General features: G+C 36.8%; 1 protein-coding gene across 1 annotated transcript in view; it reads right to left on the reverse strand.

Annotated features, from left to right (window-relative positions):
* DOK6 (docking protein 6) overlaps positions 1 to 21,394 on the reverse strand; it is a 426,698-nt gene that overhangs the window by 123,692 nt on the left and 281,612 nt on the right. The window contains exon 5 of the mRNA XM_055296826.2: positions 19,404 to 19,593. Coding sequence (XP_055152801.2) covers positions 19,404 to 19,593 — 190 coding nt within the window. The remainder of the gene's footprint in view (positions 1 to 19,403; positions 19,594 to 21,394) is intronic.

A 21,394-nucleotide genomic window follows, 5' to 3' on the forward strand; every position in this document is an offset into this window, starting at 1 on the left:
TTTCGTTTAAAGACAGATCAAACAGGTTTTATATGGTATATTCACAGTTTGCCTTACAGAGAAGAAACTTTCAATGATTCTTTAGCTTCATTCTATTTAAAGACAGCACTGTTTAAATTTTTTTTTTAGGTTGTCTTTTGTAACTGGAAGAAAAATAATTCTTTAGTGGTAAGTTTCTATAATTTTTGTTCTCATTAATAAATGTATGAAATATTATACTTTAAATAAATCCATAATAGTGCTTCTATCGCATTTTAAAAATTCCTTCCAAGGGAGACAGCTTATGAAAGAACTAATATAATTAGCATTTTTTGATGGATGACTAGTGTCAAGACACAGAGAGGAAAATGCTTATTGCAGTTAAAGAATGCACCTGAATATGTACTGCAAACAATAGCACAATGCGATTGAAGAAAATAAATTAAACTTATATTTTTGTTTTCGACAACCAAAACATGATTGTTCCTATTTTTATAATTTATATTGTCATAAGCATATTTTTATGGAAAATTTGATGTTTATTTTTTGTTAAAGATCTATAGCCAGTTGTCTTGGAACCTCTGCTGAGTACTTCATCAAGCACCTGCTGTTTGAAGAGGGAATAAGCCAGAATAAAGATTCTCACTATTCAGGTGTAAATAGTTAGCTTAGGCTATGCATGTCTTCAAATAATTAGGCAAATATTTCTTGGGGGCCTATTATGTGCCAGGAACACCTATGCTAGTAGGAGAAAGGAACTTTTAGAGAAGGACATTAGGTATATATTCTATAACATTTTATTGCAGGGAGCTCCTGACAATAATACAAAAAGGAAACTTTTAATCTAACATTTGTGTATAGTCATGGGTATGTGAGGATAGCTACTTCTTTTTTATGAACTGAAGAAGGCAAGACTTGGAATTTTTATGTAATCTTTGTGCTAGTGAACACAAATAACATTAATAAAAATGATAAAGTCAAGATTTAACCTACAAATATCCTTTTTGGGTGGGCTGTATATAAGACATTTTAGTACAAAAGAAAAAACATTCCCTCCATTCTGGTTGTATTTAGTCTTCTATATAGGAATCCATATATTTCATCTCTTTAGATTTTAAAGTAGCTACATTTGATGAAAATGATCACTTTTGAGCTGCCTTACAGAAAATTTTTACGTTTTATTTTGATAAAAATAAAACTTGTCTATCTGGCACTGCCCTGGGAAGCTGACTTATTAAAAGAAATAAGTATTTTAAGGGGACAAAATTATACAATCACTATGCTAAGCATATTGCAAAACCAAAAAATAACCAAACTTTAGTGACTATTTGATTAAAGGATTGATTCAGCATTATATCCATGTAAATCGTGGCAAAAAGTTTGACGGAAGACTTTCAACTATATGAATTCATATCTGAGTAGCCCTTTAGGAGATCGGTCAACTTTGAAGTTTTGCGACAATAACAACTTAAATTTAAATGATCTGCATTTTAGATTAAGATATTCTATTCATCACCTGAGCAATTTTTTGAAAATTTCTTCATTGTCTTAAGCATACTTAAATATGGAATTAGCATATAGGATCAAAAGGGGAATGCAAACATGAATGAAAACATACATTCCCTGATGGTGATCACTTGCTATAATTTTATTGCCTAGCATTTTCCTTTTAATTTAGACATTGGGAGGTAAAGGTAATGAGTTGAAAGTTGGCCTAAATATCATCAATGCAAGTCTTGTGTTAGTTAGATTATGGTTTCATGCTTTTTTAAAAAAAGAGTCAGAGCCTCCCTCTGTTGCCCAGGCTGGAGTGCAGTGGCAGAGTCTTGGCTCACTGCAACCTCTGCCTCCCAGGTTCAAGCGATTCTCATGCCTCAGCCTCCTGAGTGACTGGGACTACAAGCGTGTGCCACCACACCTGGCTAATTTTTGTATTTTTAGTAGAGACGGGGTTTTACCATGTAGCCCAGACTGGTCTCGAACTCTTGACCTCAGGAGATCTGCCTGCCTCGGCTTCCCAAAGTGCATGATTCATTTTTGATGCCTGTTTTGTTGGTGAGAATTAGTGGTAATATAAATGAATCCTCAACCACATGGGGCCTGGGACTTTTAGGTATTGATTATGAAACTGCCTTTGTAAAATTATGAGTCAGAAAAATCTAACATAGCTGACACCATATTTGCTTCTAACCTCATAAGATAACTGTCCTTGCTCATGCCTGGGAATAGGCCAAACTAACTATGGGAGCAGTTTAGTTTATGGTTTAACTTTAAAGCATGGATGATAACAGTCCCTTCCCCAAACTGACCCCTTCTTTGTTTGAGGACTAAAAGTGCCTTTTTAAAATGAATGAAAGGCCCAAGGTTAGAATTATGGTAGGGGCCTGAAATCTGCTAAGATGCAGGCATAGTTAAGTGATAACCAGCCATTGTTCCTTAGTTTGCTTTTATATAATTGCTTACTGCTCAGGAGTCATGTAGCCAAAGGTCACAAGATCTGTAACTTCCCTAGTTGTTCCAACAGATAATATCACTATTGTAAAACCTAAGTCTTTGATATATTTTTCAGACTTTGCATTAGGACAGACCAACTGATTCCACTCGACCTGTGACTCATACCAAGGAACTTGCTCAACCAGTCCTGTGACCTCTCACCCAGAAACTGACTCAGTGCATGAAGACAGTTTCAGCACTCCTATGATTTTATCCCCAACCAATCAGCAGCATCTATTCCCTAGCCCCCTGCCCTCCAAATTTTCTTTAAAAACCCTAACTTCAGAACTCTTGGAGAGGCAGATTTGAGAAACATCTCCCATCCTTGCATTCAGCTGATTTGCAATAATGAAACTTTCTCTGTTGCAACACCACTGTCTCAGTGTATTGGCATTTCTGTGCCATGCGCAAGAACCCATTGGGCTGTAATAATTACATTTTTTTTCAACAAGTTTGGCTCCATTCTTTCTACTTCTAAGGTCATAGACTTATTGAGATCCAGAATATATTAAACCATTATATTATACTACCAAATTCTTAGCTTTTATTTAGATTTAGAGCAGAGATTCCAGTTTTCCTTTTTGTTAGAATCTAGTATACTCATATTAATTTGCATGGTCATCTTGATTCTCTTTTCCAGTATTTATCCAGGTCAGTGGTTTTGTTGGTTCCATTAAAAAAACTAGGGGCAAATAGAGATCCAACAGATTGGGATGAAGTAGGTGTTCATAGTGAATGTTGTTGGCTTATTTTAGTAGTAGAAATCATGACTAGTATAAAACACGAGGCAAGTTCTCCTCTGTTCGTGAGAGGTAAAGCTATGAACATAATAGAAAGTGATTACTCACTCTTTGAGAATGGCATAATATCCTTTCTTTTTTAAGCTAAATAGGGGCCTCATCATAATGGTAGAGAAACAATTTCTCTGTTTTATTAACTTGTTATTTCCAACTGCTGCCTCATAATTCCTTTCATGATAAAATGTGCGCTATTTTTATTTTCAACTCACGTAAGAGTTTACTGCTTTCTGAATCAAGAATTAAATTTCTCAATGTTACTTCTTGCTGCATGGAAACTGTATGTTTCCCTCATCTTTCAGTCAACTGCTGTGTGCTCTCACCCCAACTCTCAGCTTCTTTTGGGGGCTTGGGGGCTTAGGATCAGAGTTTAGTGGGCAACAGAAAGAGAAAGGAGAATAGCTTTCTCTCCTGTGAGAGAGGGAGGTTCCCGAATGGGTCTTCCCAACTCTCCCCTTCTACCCACTCAAAATTACTTTGGTTGCTTAGGGAATTTCAAATGCAAGAATAGGCGAATCCACCCCTTAACGTCTCTAAGACTCAATGTGGATTCCACAGATTGTCTGTTGCTGTCCTCATCAGCTGTTGGATGTGGAATCCTGCCACAGAAGATTAAACAAGGCAACTTTCTAACTTATATTAAAAGGGCATTAACCCAATTTAAGAGTTATGCTCCTTAAAGGAACATACTTAGAAAACACATTACTCTATTAATATTTTTTTATTTTCTATATTCCAATTCTTTGACATCTAAGGCCTCGATGCCACTGGAAGGACTGCCCCTGCCACGGTTAGCCAAGTCCTAGAGATAGTAAATAACTTTCCTGAAGGTGGGCTTTTCAAATGCAAACCAACCGATAAGGAGCACCACCTCTTTCATCAGACTCTAACTCTGAGTGACTGTCTCTCTGCCCTGATCCCCCCCAGGGCCAAGCATCAGCTTCTATGCTCCAGAGCCTGCTGAAATTTCCAAACTAAGGAATCCTAACCTGCTTACTTTGGCTTGCCAGTTACACAGTGAAGGCTTTTAGCCAGTTTCCCTCTTTATCCACCTGTGACCAACCCCAGTACTTCTCTTTGTGGTCCCCCGGAGCCATGGCATGCTCCCTCCTCTTGGGAACAGAGACACAAACTAAATTTTCAAAGAAAATGATGTCCTTATCTATTGACCTCATCATGCCTAAATAATAATAAAACCTATTAAAACAATTACCCATGCGCTCTAAGCAACTTTTTGTTTATAAGCACTTATTAGGTGCAATATAAAATGTATTTCCTCATTTTCTATCATTTTCATATTTTTAAGAGTTTTTCAAAGATTGTGTTTTACCCACTGAGAGATATAAATAGGCTTAATGAATACTTTTATACATTAATGTTTATACTACAAAAGTTTTTGTCAAAAAATAACATGTATAGAGATTAAAATCCAGAAATGTATCTACATTGGGTTTTAGGAGTTTATGGAATAAAACAAGTCAATGTCTCCACCTATGCCGCAGGAAGGGTGTGACAGAATTATTCTTTAAACCGGAGTTCACGAGTTTATATAAAGCAATCAACTAAAATATGTTTAAAATTCTCAACTGGTGAGTGGGTAAAGGAATTATAGTATATTCATATGACAATAAAAAAGAATAAACTCCTATATGTGAAATACCATGGAAGAATCTAAAAAGCATTACACTCTGTGAAAGTGGCCAGACATGCATTTAAATGACATTCTAGTACAAAGCAAGACTATAGGGATAGAAATAAAGTCAGTGTTACTCAGGTGCTGGGTGGAGTGGATGGCTTTGATCACTTGGGTACCCATTTGGAAATTAGAAATAATTAAGAAATTACTTTTAGGAAAAGGAGCAGAATTTGAAACACCACTTCAGGGCACAAGAACAATTTTTTTAAAAAGCCAGTTCCTGGTTATAAGTAACCAGGAGACTTTTTTTTTTTTTGGTCAATTCTGCAGAGAATCTGTTATCTAAAACAACTATGAGCAACTACAGACACAGTCTGAGAATTTTCTTTAAATGGCAATAAGGGTTCTGAAACAAAGGGACATTTTGAGGCAGATTAGCACAGGAAAAGCAGTGTGTACATGGTATAGAATTAAGAGAACCTGTACAAATAAAGACACAAGACAAAATAAAACTCTAGCTATTTCAGGGGTTAAGGTTTTCATCATTTCCAAAGTGAAGAGGAAATTGAAACACTCGTATTAGAACATCATTGCAACATTTTTATAGTTTGCCACTTATAATTACACTTAAAATAGTTGCATATTAAATTGCCTCATAGTTCGCATTGCATGGTGACATTCTCAACTAAATTTTTCCTGTTGATGCCTCAAAGTATGGCTTTACAGAATAACATGGATTAAATGAGCCTCAAATTACAAATTCCCTCAATAATCCAGTAGGTAGAACTGTCTCACTGTGGCCCTGCTTTATCTGGGAGGGTTCGATGCTGTTCTCTGACCTCCACAGGAGATATGTATCAGTATCTTAGCCTGCTTAGCACGATTGGAGAAAATATCAATGACTTGATTTGAATAGATCTGGGATGCAGCTGCTAAAGCGATGTTGCTAAAGCATTCCTTTTTCTTTTGATTAGACTTTATGTTTACAAAAAAATTAATTCCAGCAGAATAATGAATGGTTTTGTTTTCTAGCTCTCTGCTGAATGAACAGTTTTGCCAATTATCTTAATAGAGTAGTGATATAATAAATGCAACCTCAAATGCAAACCAACCAATCCACAGTCCATACCCCAATCACTTCCTTCATCAGCCTCAAAAATCACTAAGTGCACCAGCAGAATGGTTTCGGAGCAGTAATAGGAAAGCAAATAGAAAGTCAGGGGGGACTTTCAACGCCAACAAGACCAATTCAGATCCTGATCTGACTTATTTCAAATACAGTCTCTTTATAGAGTAATGGAGCGTGAGTCTGCCACACAGAACTTTAGAGAGAGTCCTTTATTTCAAAGACTGTAAAGTTGGAAGAATTCATTCATCCGCAAAGTCAAATGTCAAAAGTTGTGCTTCCCACTCCTCATCAGGTCTGTGGTTAACAATGCACTCGACTGACAGCTCTGTCATGCAACAGAGTGCGTGAGATTGCAAGAGCTGATGCCTCTACAGTCTGAAAAGTTGCCAGACCATATGCCACTTAGTTTTTAGCCTGTATGCATCCTCCCTGGGACCTGATTTCTACTTTATCTTTAAAAATACAAAACCTTGGTGCCCTTTATGTTCTGTTACTGTCTTAACGTTTTAAAGAAGACATCAATGGGTCCAATTAATAATAAATGTGGCTTCCATTTACGGTGTGCTTACGTTTTGCCAGGCATGTCATCATTTCTTTATGTGTGCATCATCTCACTTAATTCTAAAAACAACTGCGTGGCCTGGGCAAAATTAATCTCCAGCTTTTAGATTAGGAAACTAATCCCCAAAGAAATGAAGTATCTCTCAGAATCTAGACCGATTTGGCTTGTAGATTTTATATTCTTGTTCAAAGCACTTCCTTACATGGCCTTAATGTGAGACATGTATAAAGTAATAGTGCCACATTTAGTCATATATTAAGGATTTTTCATTCTAGAGCTTTTCCCTAGGTAATGTCTCATATTGTATTTGTTACCAAAAAAAAAACCACATTAAATAAATATACAAAGTAAATTTCTATGGTATGATTTGATTTCTGCATATACGTATTGTTCATACCAAATCTTCCTTGATTCATGTATTATTGGAGTAATTCTATGAGTCAATGAAAGCATAGTCCAACTTACCTAAATTTATATAAATACACTCATCACATTTTGCACTGCATAGATGAAAAATACTTATATGAAAATATTGCTAAATATTTAATGATCAAGGTGAATTGCCTTGCAAAATTTCCTTCTCAGTTCTTTTTATTCAACTTCTGCGGTATATTGGTATTTAAAAAAATCTCTTTGCAATGTTTATTAGTTTTTTTTCTTCTGAGGCAGATATATTGCTAAAAAATATTTATTTTTATGGCTTACTCATTTATAAAAGAACATTAACAGAGCATAACTTCTGTTCTAAATTTATTTTACTTATTCCACATAAACCATTTTTGAGCATATTGGTGCATGAGCCAATAAAAAGGATGAAATTATCAAGAGAATTTTCTAAATATCAAGTTACCGATATTTAGAAACAATCTAAATATAGAAACACTGACAGAAACAATCAGAAGGCCCAGGACAAAGCAGGAGAGGTCTGGGCTGTCCAGGCAGCTCCCAGGGCCCCGCTTCTGCCTTCGGGTGTGCACTGTCTGGCTCAGATTACACGAGGTCTACACTAGTGCCCCCAGCAAGGAGTGTGTGAGTTAGGAAATCTCTCTATTTTATATCCCAACTGTTTAGTTTGTCATTCTCCAGAAAGCTCTGCCTCCTAAATCCGGAAGCTATAGGTGTGTTTACCATAGGTAATCCTAAACTAGAAGCGTCCTGCTAAGAGCAGTCTGTGTATAGGGAGTCTCTTTCAGTAAAGATCAGTAGTGTATTTACCAAGAGTTTACTCACCAGCACGTTTACAAGGAGATGAGACTGCATCACCTCCTGTCCCGCTGGAGGTCCCTTTAGTGGTACTCGAGACAGAAATGATCATAGACGAGGTATGTACCTTCCTCCACCATAGTGGGGACACATCCTTGAATCTATAATTTATTTTCACCACTTTCCTGGGAGTACTGATGAGGTTAGAGCCAAGACTGGGAGCTTAATCCTATGTGATTCAGCAGCATCACGTTTCATGGTGATATACCATAACACCAATGCAGATCTACCATCCTGGGAATTTCACAGGTTCCACTTGAAAAGGAGGAGGTGTAAAAAAGGTATGATAATAGTTATAGAAATCCAGCACCCCTTTGAGTAAGATAATTAAACGGATATAAGAGAAGGTACAGATGCAAGTTTTGTGAGGCTGAAAGCTTATACAATTTTAGAGGCCATTTTACTTTAAAGAACAGAAAAATAATTATGTACAAAATGACAAAAATATATGATCACATGTGAACAGGGTGCAAGGTCACCTTTAACAGAGGGGTCCTGAAGCCATAGCTCATTCATATCTCAGCAAATTCTGCCTGTACGTAAGTATATTTGTGTTAAGAGAGTTGCATTCAGTTGTTAGGAACCTCTGGAATACACATAAATAAAAGGGATTTGGTATGCAGGAAGCTTATTCCACATTCCATGCTACCTCCCACGGTATTAGTTCTCTAATGCTATTTTGGTATAATGATGACAGAAATAAACATAACTGACTTTTTAGCTACCTGCATACTTCTAAGTCTTTTCTTCCCTAATTCAGCAAAAATCTTCATGAATTTCAGATCTCGTTGAATAATTGTCAAAGGTTCTACCTTTCATTTCTTTGTGCTTTTCCCACAGCTTCTACCTTTCATTTCTTTGTGCTTTTCCCACAACTGGATTAATCGTGATTTTAAGACAATAAATAATAGCTTTCTCATTCAACTGGCTAGGGATAGGCTGTGATCTGGGCATCCTGAATATCTCTCAAATAATAGGAACTCAGTGATCATTTGTGAGAGAGTAACTGACACCGTTTAGATAATCTGGCATGCAAAAAATCTCCGAGTTTCTAAATTGTAGCTGTAATTTCAAGGTCAATCTCGTATATCTTGAAAGCAATATTTTCAAGCATCTTTTCCACCTATGTAATCAAATCAGGAAAGATACAATTATATTTAGCACTTCATTTATTGGGGATTTTGGAGAAGTGAGCTTCCAATGCACATTTTTTTTGTTTTTGAAACAGAGTCTCACTCTGTCGCCCAGGCTGGAATGCAGTAGTGTGATCTTGGCTCACTGCAACCTCTGCCTCCTGGCTTCAAGAAATTCTCCTGCCTCAGCCTCCTGAGTAGCTGGGACTACAGGTGCACACCCCCACTCCTGGCTAACTTACATATTTTTAGTAGAGATGGGGGGTTTTGCCATGTTGGCTAGGCTGGTCTCAAATTCCTGGCCTCAAGTGATCTGCCTGCCTCAGCCTCCCAAAGTGCTGGGATTACAGGTATGAGCCATCTCGCCAGGCCCCAGTGTGTATTAATAGAAAGATAATTGGCATGCCCAGAGAGTTTGGTGGATTATATACATTTATACACTATCTGTCTAGGTGTTCTTTCACCTGAAAATCAGTATTTTCCTATTTTATTCTGAGTTGTAAATTGTACCCTTCAAAATAAACACAATAATGTCCATTGCCTCTTTCATAAAAGTGTTCCTTCACAGAATTGATTTTCTACATAAATGTGATTCAGAAAAGGTTCGTTTTTTTATGCCAGTATAGAGAATGATTAATAATCAATTGTCTGGTTATTCTGAGTTTTTTAGGGTGACTATAAGGAAAAAGACAAGTACCAAAAACTAACAGAAAACAAATATAGGGCCTGCCACGAATGGTTTCGCCGACAGAATTCACAAAGTATTAAAAGTCAGGAAAGTTTTTTTCTTCTGATACAAAGTGGTATTGTTTATTTTCCTAACTGACTTGACATCAGCCCTACAAAGTAGGATAAAATTAATTATTTGGCATTTTTCATGTATTATACAATTAAATAATTGAAACACATCAGGCGATGGATGAGCAAATAAACATGTGATGCCTTGAGGAGTATTTGGACCAACAAATGTCAAAGGAAAATGGAATGTTCAGAATTTCAAGGAGCAAATATATTTTCATATTAAAGAATAGAATAGTATTATTTTTTCATATATACTAATTGTAATCCAAGTAGATGCTGATTTTCCAAAGAAATGATGCAGAGATTATACCAACTAATTGGTTTGTTTTTAATCAACATGAAAAGTAAAATTTAGTAAAAGTTCTACAAGTAACATAATTTTTAACAACGGTATGAAAATTGCTGTGGTTTTTAATCACAGGTTCATTAAGGATGATTTTATTTGAATATCTGCTACCTTGTTCGTCATTAAAAGATTCCACTATCATCGGGATTGTATTTCCAAAGGTAATGAATTCCATAGGTGCTAATTGCCTACTAATTTTACTTGTAAATGAAAATACTTATTTGGAAATAGGTCTGAGGGAAAGCATATTGTGGACTCAGGATCTCTGTGCATTTGTTTTCTTTGCTCCTTTAATGATATGAATTGGAGGTGTCTTATAAAGCCTGTGTTCCAGGTGCCATATATGGAAAACAAATTTGAAAGCTTTTCTCACCTCTATTTGAAGGGTTGATTAACTCTAATATATTTCTCTGGAACTGTAGACCTAGACTGGAGAGTAACAGCAGACAAACCAAAGCTAGACGGCAGATCTAAGATCAGCAGCAAATGTTGAGCTTTATGCTCCTATAACCTCTAGTGTCTCTGTATGTTCTATTAAGATACAGCCTTGCTTGGGTCAGGTGAAAGTCGAGCTAGTTTTGAATAAACCAAGCTACCTATTTCATCTAAGTCAACTCTTCATGGTAAAATAAGCTGAACAACAAATACCCAGTTTCACTGTAGTTTAATCGGTTTTTGTTCTCATGGCAGAATATCTTATGATGGACTGCATTATTTTTTAAGACAATTATGAATCCATGATCTACTTAGAAATATTAAGGAAAAAAATCTAGTGTCTGGAAGTTCTACACTTAACACTAATTTTGTTCTACATTAGCACTAATTTGGCTTTTTGTAATCTAATATCTCCTTGGGTCAAAAGATAATATGTTTTCCCATCATCTATTAGTAATTGCTGTTGGAACCTCTACCACACAAATTAAGTTCTTTGACCTCCAAACACAAAACCTGAGACCTATTAGCAAAGCTATGTTATCATGAGAAGAACATGTGTTTTTGCAGCACTGTGAGATTTGGACTGGTTTTACTATGTGTGTGCAAATTGATTTTGATTCTTGAGTTGTATTCCCTTCATTTGTGAGACGCATGAGAATACCTATTTTGTAGGACTTTTGTGCTATAATGTAAGTGAGAATTAGAAAAATGTTTGGAATATATTCAGTGTCCAAAAAGTTAGCTTTTACCCCTTTAAAGTTTTGTTAAATCTCTTCTGATCTGCTTCATTTACAGTAATGAAAATTATTAAAAATAGTAAGTTTATAATTTTTTTTTTTTTTTTTTCTGAGGCAGAGTCTCACTCTGTTGCCCAGGCTAGAGTGCAGTGGCATGAACATGGCTCAGTGCAGTTTCAAACTCCCGGGGTCAGGTGATTCTCCCACCTCAGCCTCCTGGGTAGCTGGGACTAAGGGCGCACACCACCATGCCCAGCCAATTTTTTTGTATTTTTAGTAGAGATGGAGTCTCACTATGTTGCCAAGTCTGCTCTTGAACTCCTAGAGCTCAAGCGATCTGGCAGCCTTGGCCTCTGAAAGTGCTGGGAATGTAGGCTTGAGCAAGGGTGCCTCGCCAGTAAGTTTATAATTGTTTAAAAAATTAAGTGGCCAAGAAGTTATAATAAGATGGTGAAAAATCTAAGCAAGTAAAGATATTAGAAGGAAATATAAGAACAAAAAATAGTTTTGAAAGAACAGATTTTATCACAATTTGAATCTTATTTATAACAAGAAAAATATCTTTTTTCTTTACACTTTTGCTAATGCTAAATAACCCAGATAATTTTAAATTCTTTAATTTTAGTAAAACATAAGACATTGTGAGTTAATTATCATGATCAAGTACATATAGTATGTGTGTCTATAAAAGATAAAGATAATAATGAATTTATAATCTTTGTCTAGAATTTATTCAACACCAAGAAAAAAAAATCTTGTAAATACAAGAGCAACTATAATTTTGACCCTCCTCCTAGACTTTTGTTGTGAGAGTTTTAACATTTTCCCAACAAAAGTAGATGACTTGAATCCATATGTATCAACTTATTTTTTAAAAAAATTATTGCAATAAAAATGGGAAAAAATTAACATTTGTGTCAAGGATAAGTTAATCTATTTGACTAAGAATGAAAAATATTTTCATTTATAAGGAATTTTGACAAGACTTTGGCTATTTACTTTAAAAATAATAATTTCAGGACTCCATTCCTTAGCACTCATTAGAAGATTTCAAGCCTTACGAGTTGTGAGGCTAATGCACGTGGTTACCACCACCATTAAAATAAGTGAAGCCAGAGTCATACGATGGATGTTCTTAAAGGGCACATGAACTTGCTTTGAAAAGTCCCCTTAAAGAAGATTTCACGAAATGTTCTAAATAAGGACAAAGCAGTGATATTGGCATTGCTCTCCCACAAAGAGGGCCCTGCTGTGAGTTTATACTCGGTTCATTGTTTGTAATCACTCTCCTGCAGCTCAAGCTACAAAATCATGCTCTGGTGTTTTAGCGTTTTTCATGAAAGAATGTTGATTTCTTCAAAGGAAAGGCTCCTTTTTGATTCCCTATATTGCCCTGTCCAGTGCTGTGCATGTAAAAATAGGTGTTTGCCGAATTTAATCATCTCTTATACCTGTGTTACAGCTTTCAAAGCCCTTGTTTCAAAGCACTTTTTTTTTTTTTTTTTTGAGATGGATTTTTGCCCTGTCACCCAGGCTAGAGTGCAATGGCGTGATCTTGGCTCACTGCAACCTCTGCCTCCTGGGTTCAAATGATTCTCCTGCCTCAGCCTCCTGAGTAGCTGGGACACTGGCATCCGCTACCATGCCCAGCTATTTTTTGTATTTTTAGAGACAGGGTTTCACCATGTTGACCAGGCTGGTCTTGAACTCCTGACCTCATGATCCCCCTGCCTCGGCCTCCCAAAGTGCTGGGATTACAGGCGTGAGCCACCGCACCCGGCCTCAAAGCACATTATTTCATTTGATCCTCATATCAGCACTGAAGGTGGACATAGCAGCATATATTTTTATCAGGTTTTCACGGATGAGGAAATCAAGCCTTGGAAAGGTTAATAGAATATAACTGAAGGCACAGGGAAAGTGCTGGCTCATGCAGCAGCGGAGTCTGAGCGGTCTAATTCATTCTCCCATGTCATTTCAAACCACGACTGCTCAGACAATATTGCCCTAGGTACATTGCGTATTATAAATTATTAACCTAAAGGATTCATTATTAAAATATCCTCCACAGAGTCACCAGATAGACATATGTAAAATTTAAATCTATGTTTACTTGCTACATTAAAAAACAACTCCTTGCTGCCTATAAGATAAAGTCCAATTTATTTTTTGACACGATATAGAAATCACTCCTGGTTTTGAGCTTTATCTGACTTTCTAACAAACTCTCTGTCCACTTTATTCTTACTCTAATCTCCAGCAGCTAAAATCCGCTAAGAAGGAACCATCCATGCTCTGCCCCTGCTGGGTGTCGTGGAGAGTAACCTGACCCCTCTATCCTCACGCCAACCTCACACTTTACCTTGAAGAAGTCCAACTCATATTTTATGATTCGCCGTGCAAATCATCTTCAGGAAGGCTTTCCTGAGTCCCTACAATTAAATTTGGTGCCTATTTGCCTAGATAAGACTGTTCTCCAAATGTCTCATGCTCCCCTTCATTCCCTGCACCCAGTACAGTCTGGAAACCTTATCACTAGTTCCCAAGAAAGGGCAATGAACAGAAGGGACACTTGCTGAAGCCAAAGCATCTATTTTTTGATGTGAGTGTTGTCCTAATTGCCTAGGATAGTTGCCCAGAATCAGAGTGGACTAGCATGAGTGACAGATCAGTTCCAGTTGCATAAACCACTGAGACTTCGTTCATCACTTAAGGATAAGTGATGATCCTAATACTTGATCCTAATAGTGGTGCAGTGATAAATGAATAAATAGCCCTAAGATACAGGGCACTGCAATAGTGGCTGGGCCAGGGATAAAGGAAAGTAGTAAGCAAGCTGGGAGAATGATATTTAGCAGTGAGATATTCGGTAAAGCTCTTGCCTCTTAGTAGAACTTCTGATAACTTCGTAGGCCGATTTCATGTTTTAAGAGTTTCTACGTTGTATGGACAAATGTGAAATTTAAAAATAAGAGGCTCTATTCTCCCTGCTGAAAATGGGCAATTATCCTTCCTGTTTCTTAGGGCATTTAACTTTAGAAAACTTTTGGTTGTAGGCACTTTCTCCTCTTTGAAATGCAAATAATTCTTCTGAAAACCAGATAGGTCTTTTGCCAGCTTTAAGACCCTAAAATGCCTTTCTCAAGGACTCATGAACCATGCCTTTGACATGTAAATCTGAAGGGAGATGCGCCCCCATCTCCTAGTTTCTGTGACAGAGAGGGTGCCTAACTTCAGGTGCTACTTCTCTCCAACTTGCAAAACTGTCTCTTGTCATAAAGACACAAGAAGTTTGTTTTTCCTCTGCATAAAGCCAATTAGCCAACACAAATGGTTACCCCAGTTACAAGGATGAGGCATGTGTGACAAACAGTGCTGTCAAGTTCTCTTGCTTGAGACCAGTAATTGTTTATCTTGAGAATCTGCATGTATTGAGTTGTACCTGGTTGGCTATATCAAAGGGTGGGATTCTCCTTCTGTCTGCAGTTTCTTCGCAGAAATAATGGAGTGTTTTTTTTTTTTTTTTAATCACCTTTATGGAGAAGATCTCTGCATTGGGAGATTTTGTTTTTAATTTTATTCCTTCAACAACATCTAGGGAAAGCAGTTAGATAACAAAATGTTAACAGTGTTTGTTGACTGATAAGGTACTAAAAAGAAAGAGGCTCTTAGAAAGAAACTGAGATTTTTCAAGCAAAAACGAAAGGCATTTGAAAAATTCAAAACCTTGTAAAATTGGAATAGAGAACTGAGACAGACACTTAATCATTCTTTAAGTGACAAACGCAAGTTAAAGCAGCCTCAAGGAAAAGAGCAGATTAAATGTAATCTCCACACCTATTGCTAAAACCTTTCAATTAAGGTGTGTCAAGGTCAAAAGCACCTCAAGGGTAGGATACCCATTATAATCTGTTAATTAGATAAAAATGACCCAGGGCAAAGAATTGAGTGCTGCTCCTCCAAAAACCTGACAAAGTCAAGGCACTTTTCAAATCAAAAGACAGAGTTTTAGGGGAAGAAATAAACAATCAGAGCAAATCTGAGAAATAGATCTCAAAAAACAGAAAACAAAAACCAAGAAAACACTTGCTTGGTACAAGTGATTGGCACTAAATATATAAGAAATCTACTAATATTTTGACAAAGTTTTACAGGGAAAACAGGCCATAAATAAAAAATATTTATAACTTGTTAAGATTCAGTAACCTTCAGATCTCTACTACAACTTCTCAGGGTAGAATGTGGGCTGAGAAATGTGCAACACTTCAAAGAGAACATTTTCCCAATGTCCAGTTCGAATATGGACAAGCAGGATAATGATAAAGGAAAATCCTCCTGGCGGGCCGAGGGCAGAACAAGTGGAATAGAGGATTGGCACGTTCTTCCCAAAGAGCAGAATGAGGGCCCAGCCGCATATCCTTGTTAATTCTGGATAAAGACCCTGAAGATAATCTGGCAAGCAGCAGTTCAGAATTACCAGGACCAGTGACTGTTGCCTGCTTGCCTCCCAAACTTTCCCTTGAATGGGAGTGTTTGCAGGGGCAGGCATCCCACTTTCTTAAACCACTGTTCCTTGGGCCAGGGTGGGTAGAGGGGGGAACAAAAGCATCTTTTTCTGGATCGTTCTTTTGGAACTATAAGAAGTCATATCGACCAAGCGTGGTGGCTCACGCCTGTAATCCCAGCACTTTGGGAGGCCGAGGCGGGCGGATCACGAGGTCAGGAGATCGAGACCACAGTGAAACCCCGTCTCTACTAAAAATACTGGGATGCTGGGACTACGGGCATGGTGGTGGGCGCCTGTAGTCCCAGCTACTCAGGAGGCTGAGGCAGGAGAATGGCATGAACCCAGGAGGCGGAGCTTGCAGTGAGTCGAGATTGAGCCACTGCACTCCAGCCTGGGCGACAGTGCAAGACTCCATCTCCAAAAAAATAAAAAAGTCATATCTGGACCTGATGTACACACTGCTACAAATCGCCTGCAGACTCTGGACTTTGAGCTATAATCAGTGGCTTGCTGGATTGCTTTTTGGGTTGTTTCCCTTATGGAGCAATTGAATGTGTAGGAAGAAGAGGGAAAAGGGATCTTCACTCATCAGAAGATATGACTGGCAGACACAATATGCTTACCAAATATTCCACACGCTTCCCATTTGTCCCCTTGCAGATGTGGGGTGGGGGGACTGTGGGAGGCCACCTTCTGGATGGTGGGCTATTAATAGAAATAACATGCATTGCCACTGTACTAAGGTATTTAAATGTTTTGTATTAGCCCAGGCTGCCATAAGAAAAACATGACACAGAGTGGGTGACTTGAACAACAGAAATTAATTTTCTCACTCTGGAGGCTGGAGTCTGAGATCAGGGTGCCAGCATGGTTGGGTTCTGGTGAGGGCTTTCTTCTTGGTTTGGAAATAGTCACCTTCTTGGTGTGTGCCCACATGGTCTTTCCTCCGCATGGCAGAGAAGAGGGGCTGAGAGGTTTCTTTCTCCTTCTTATAAAGCCACCGATCCTATCAGATTAGGACCCCACCCTTATTACTTCATTTAACTTTAATTCCATGTATAAAGGACCTATCATTTCTGGCTCTTGTTATAAAGATATAAGAAGTTTGGGGGTTAGGGCTTCAACATATGAATTTCGGGGAGAAACAATTGAGTCCATAGTATGCTTGTTGGAGAATGTTCCCACCTTCTTCCCCTGCTATGCACGGCAATGAGGTGGGTTACCGTGAAGATGTCTGATTCTCACAAGATTGCAGCATCCTAGGTTTCTGAATCCAGGTGCCCTGATGATCTGTCCAAGCCTGCGTCAGGCATAGCTTGAGTGAGAAATAAATCTTTGTTGTATTGAGCTATTGAGATTCGGGGTTGACATCATTAATGTTTTTAAAATGATACAACTTAACCTATATTCCTAATACATAACTCTCCTGGGATGTATTTTATTACAATTCCTATGTTATACTGAAATCATTAGTTGATCCATCTTACCAAGTACACTACGTGCTCATTAAGGGAAGGGACAATGTGTTACCTATCTATTTCTCTAGTTCTTACCATAGTGTTCAATAAATGAAATAAAGTAGCCCAGAGAATAAATGAGGTTTCTGGTGCCACAAAAATATTTAAATCATAATATCTAATTGAGTTTTAATTATGAAGTATAGAGTAGCAAAGGCCTCCATGAAAAAAATTTGCATCAGGGATGTATTCAATGTTTTAAAATCATAGGTCTATATAAACCCTTGCTTTAATTCCAAAGAAGTAATGCTAAGACAAAGTGGGAACCTAGTGCCTTTTTCTTTCCGTGCGTCTAATTTGGTAAATCTCTTGCTATGATAATACCAGGTCTGATTATTTTTTCCCCTCAGAGAGAGCATTAATTGAATGACTTAAGAAGCTGTTTTTATCGAGAAATGGAAACTCTGATGTTAGTTATTGCTCAATTAACTTTCAAGTTCAATACATTTTTATTGAACCCACACATACTTTAACGTGAATTGCTTTTTACTAATTGGTCTGTAGGAATCACAATGACAGCTTTGGTCGCCTTTTAGGCTTCTTTTATTCTCATTTGGAAAGTTCCTAAACTTCATTCATAGTCATTAAATTAAGAATGATTTCTGGAATCAAGAAGATAAAGTCAAGAGAGTTGTAAAGTTCTGGTTTGATCTTCTGTTTTGATAAGGGGAAACCCCTTTCACTTGGCTTCATTCTCTTCTCTTGTCTGCTGCCATGTGAGATGTGCCTTTCTCCTTCTGCCATGACTGTGAGGCCTCCTTAGCCACGTGGGACTGTGAGTTCATTAAACCTCTTTCTTTGGTGAATTGCCCAGTCTTGGGTATGTCTTTAAAAAGGACTAATACACTACCTTTTTAAAGCCAGTAAAAAAAAAATAAGGGGCATCATAGATTTTAGGTCAGTGAATCTCTAAAACATGTCAACTCATTTTCATAGTCATAATTTTTAAAATAGTAAGCATATCTTAAAAATATTCATTTTCTTATTAGAATTTGTATTTCCCAATGGCTATCAGAATGTGATTACACAATTACACTCTCAATATCTAGGTAGACAGAAATAGTTGAACAAGCTCATAACTACTAAGTAAACACCGGATCTAATGCTTTTCAGAGAAATCAGTGCGGTAGAGACTTTAATATTACCGTAGTGCAGAAGGGCCCCAGACTGGTAAAATTACTCCAGCTCAGGTTTGTTTTTTTTTTCTCTCCTTAAAATTTTAAGAGACATGGGACCTACCCTAGCTGGCTAGATAGATATTATTAGAATGTGACATTGAGTAAATATTTAGCAGTTTTATAAGAAGAAAGTTATAAACTTAAAAATATTATATCAAACGCAATAAAACCTCACTATAATTGCCTTATAAGACCATGAATTCATTTTAAGAATGTGATAAATCATGTCCCCTGGGTGAAGACGGAAGCATTAAAAATCTCCTTCTCATATAGAATCCCCAAACCTAAGTCATATCTTGGATGTGTGACAATATCACAACGGGGTCATAGCATAAAGACAATGATTTGGTTGGCTGTACTTTATGTCTAAATCCGTGTTTATTAATAATGATTGTGAAGCAAGGATTCATTTCAGACACTTACGGATTCCAACCATATGCTGTGATCAAGAAAGCATATTTGCCTAAAAGCAATATTTAAATTTATTTAAAACTTTAAAAAATATTGTTTGCTTATTTAAAAACACTCACAAAAACAAGGCAAGCAAGGACAGGCTGCCTTTAATTTTATGGAGATCCTTTTGCATACAAGCACACCAAAAATATAGTATTGTAATGATCTTGCAAAAGATATTACATTATTAAAATAACTACAAAACCAGCTCGAGTTTGATGGTAGTGTAAGAGACTGAAATTATTTTGAATGGGGTAATTAGCCTGCCAAAAAATTAACAGAATTGTATTCATGTTATTAAGAATCTGAAGAAATTATGTATTTGGTAACTTTTACCCTGAATGAAAACAGTGCCCACCAGGGGCAATGATGGACAGAACTTTCTTTCAGGAATCTGTTATACAACTCTCGCACTTGGCTGCTGCATTAGATCTTACCTTCCTGACTCAAACGTGAACCACGTTGAGTCCCGACCATATCTCCTCAGTGAGCTGAGAGGCCACATCACCAGTTTGACCTTGGCATTGTGGATATCCCAGAGATAGATATTTTCATGAGTGATCTGCATTGTGCATTCACCATAAATATCCAGATTTGGCGTAGGCATAAGATACACGTTGAATCGCTCTGTGAAGAAACGAAGAATGGAGAAGATTAAGTGAAAAGAGGTGTGACTGTCTATGGCCATACGATATTAATTTGTTTATCTACAGACTGCAGGAAACAATACCACGTCCCTTGGTGATATGGATAAACATTGTAGAACATTACGTATTTCCAAATTTGTATGAGAAAAGGAGTTCATTAAAGTGTTCTGAATCATTAATTCATTCACTCACTCACTTCACAACTTTTCATTGCATGTATTGTCTATGGTGAGGATTAAGTAGTTAAATTGTACAATGGAAAAATAAGGGCAAAAGTTAAGGGAGTCTGCCCAAATTGTGCTTATGGTCTGCTCCTTCACACAATCTAAGTGGATATCACAGATACAATTCCAGCGAGGGATGTCTTATTTGCTCTCCTTAGGCAAGATCTTACTTGATTTTCACCTTTGTTGATGTGAAGTATTTAATACACACTCAGACTGACTCTCTAACTACTTAAGCACTGCAAAAATAATTTAGTTTGTATCTCAAAACAAATTGTAGTCATGGTCAAATTTAGCATATGATAATTGCAGATATTCATTACAGCCTTCCGCAGAACTTAAGACATTGCTTTGGTAAGCAAAATAAAAATACTTAACTTTTTTCATTCTTGGATATCCTATGGTTGAAAATATGATTATTAGGCAATCATTCCAAACTATACTTTGTAACTGTCTGTGTTTCTTAAAGGCTATTGCAAAGTTTTGCTGCCTTTGATTCTCATTTAGATGGATTAAATAGTTTTTTTTTTTTTTTTTGAAAAATAAGATTAGCTTGTAAGTTCTAGGAAGTAAAAAACTTGGTATGCCTTACAACATACTCTATAAAGTATCCCTAGTTCCTAGCACCACATCCTTGGTTTACATTAAGTGTCCAATAAATATTTGATAACCATATGAATAAAATACATCTATGTCATGATGAATTACGAGATGCAAGAATTGAAGAATTACAAAAAAAGTCACGATAACAAAAAGTTTAAGAATTACCGGCAGATATACCTCTGTGGGTTAGGATTTAACTGTGAATAGTGCTTTAAAGTCAGTGCTGTTGAATTAATTATTTTGAGAGATGAAATAGTGCAGCTGCAGATGGAAAATGATTGATATGTTTAGGAATGTACTATTATACATCATAACAACATAATTTTAAATGCTACATGTTTGCTGGTACTGAGTGGAAATTGTATAATAGAAAGATTCTTTGCTCTCGCAGATATTTTACTTAGTAAGGATTCTCTGATACCAAAAAAGACAATATTTGAATTCCAAATTAACATAACCATGATAGCTTAACATTTACTAGCCATAAAGACAATATTTATACTCATGTGTCTTGATATTTTGGACAATAGCTTATCTAATAATTCAGTCTTTTAGGTTATTGACCCATGAAACTAATATGTATATGGATTTCACATTCATTTCCTAAGAAATGACAAATTGCAATCAATTCTATGGCTGAAAGCTGAAGACAGAACATTGCCTCATTATCTGCAATGAAAAGCCCAAATATATACATATTCCCAATAGCTTAAAATTCTTATGTGCAACCAACTGAAGTATTAACATTTAGCATTAAACACATCACTCACATTCCCATCATAATTCCCACCCCAATGGGATTAGTAGTAAATCAAAAGGGCATGATCTCATATAAAACTATAAATGAAACTTGGACCCAAAGGGTTTACACAGGAATATAGACAATGCCTGAACATCAATCTTTTCTTTGGCCAAGAAGCTTTGGATAAAGTTCAGCTCCTACATTTGGAATTA

Source organism: Symphalangus syndactylus, chromosome 1 (genome assembly GCF_028878055.3).
Source record: "Symphalangus syndactylus isolate Jambi chromosome 1, NHGRI_mSymSyn1-v2.1_pri, whole genome shotgun sequence".
Classification (NCBI taxonomy): domain Eukaryota; kingdom Metazoa; phylum Chordata; class Mammalia; order Primates; family Hylobatidae; genus Symphalangus; species Symphalangus syndactylus.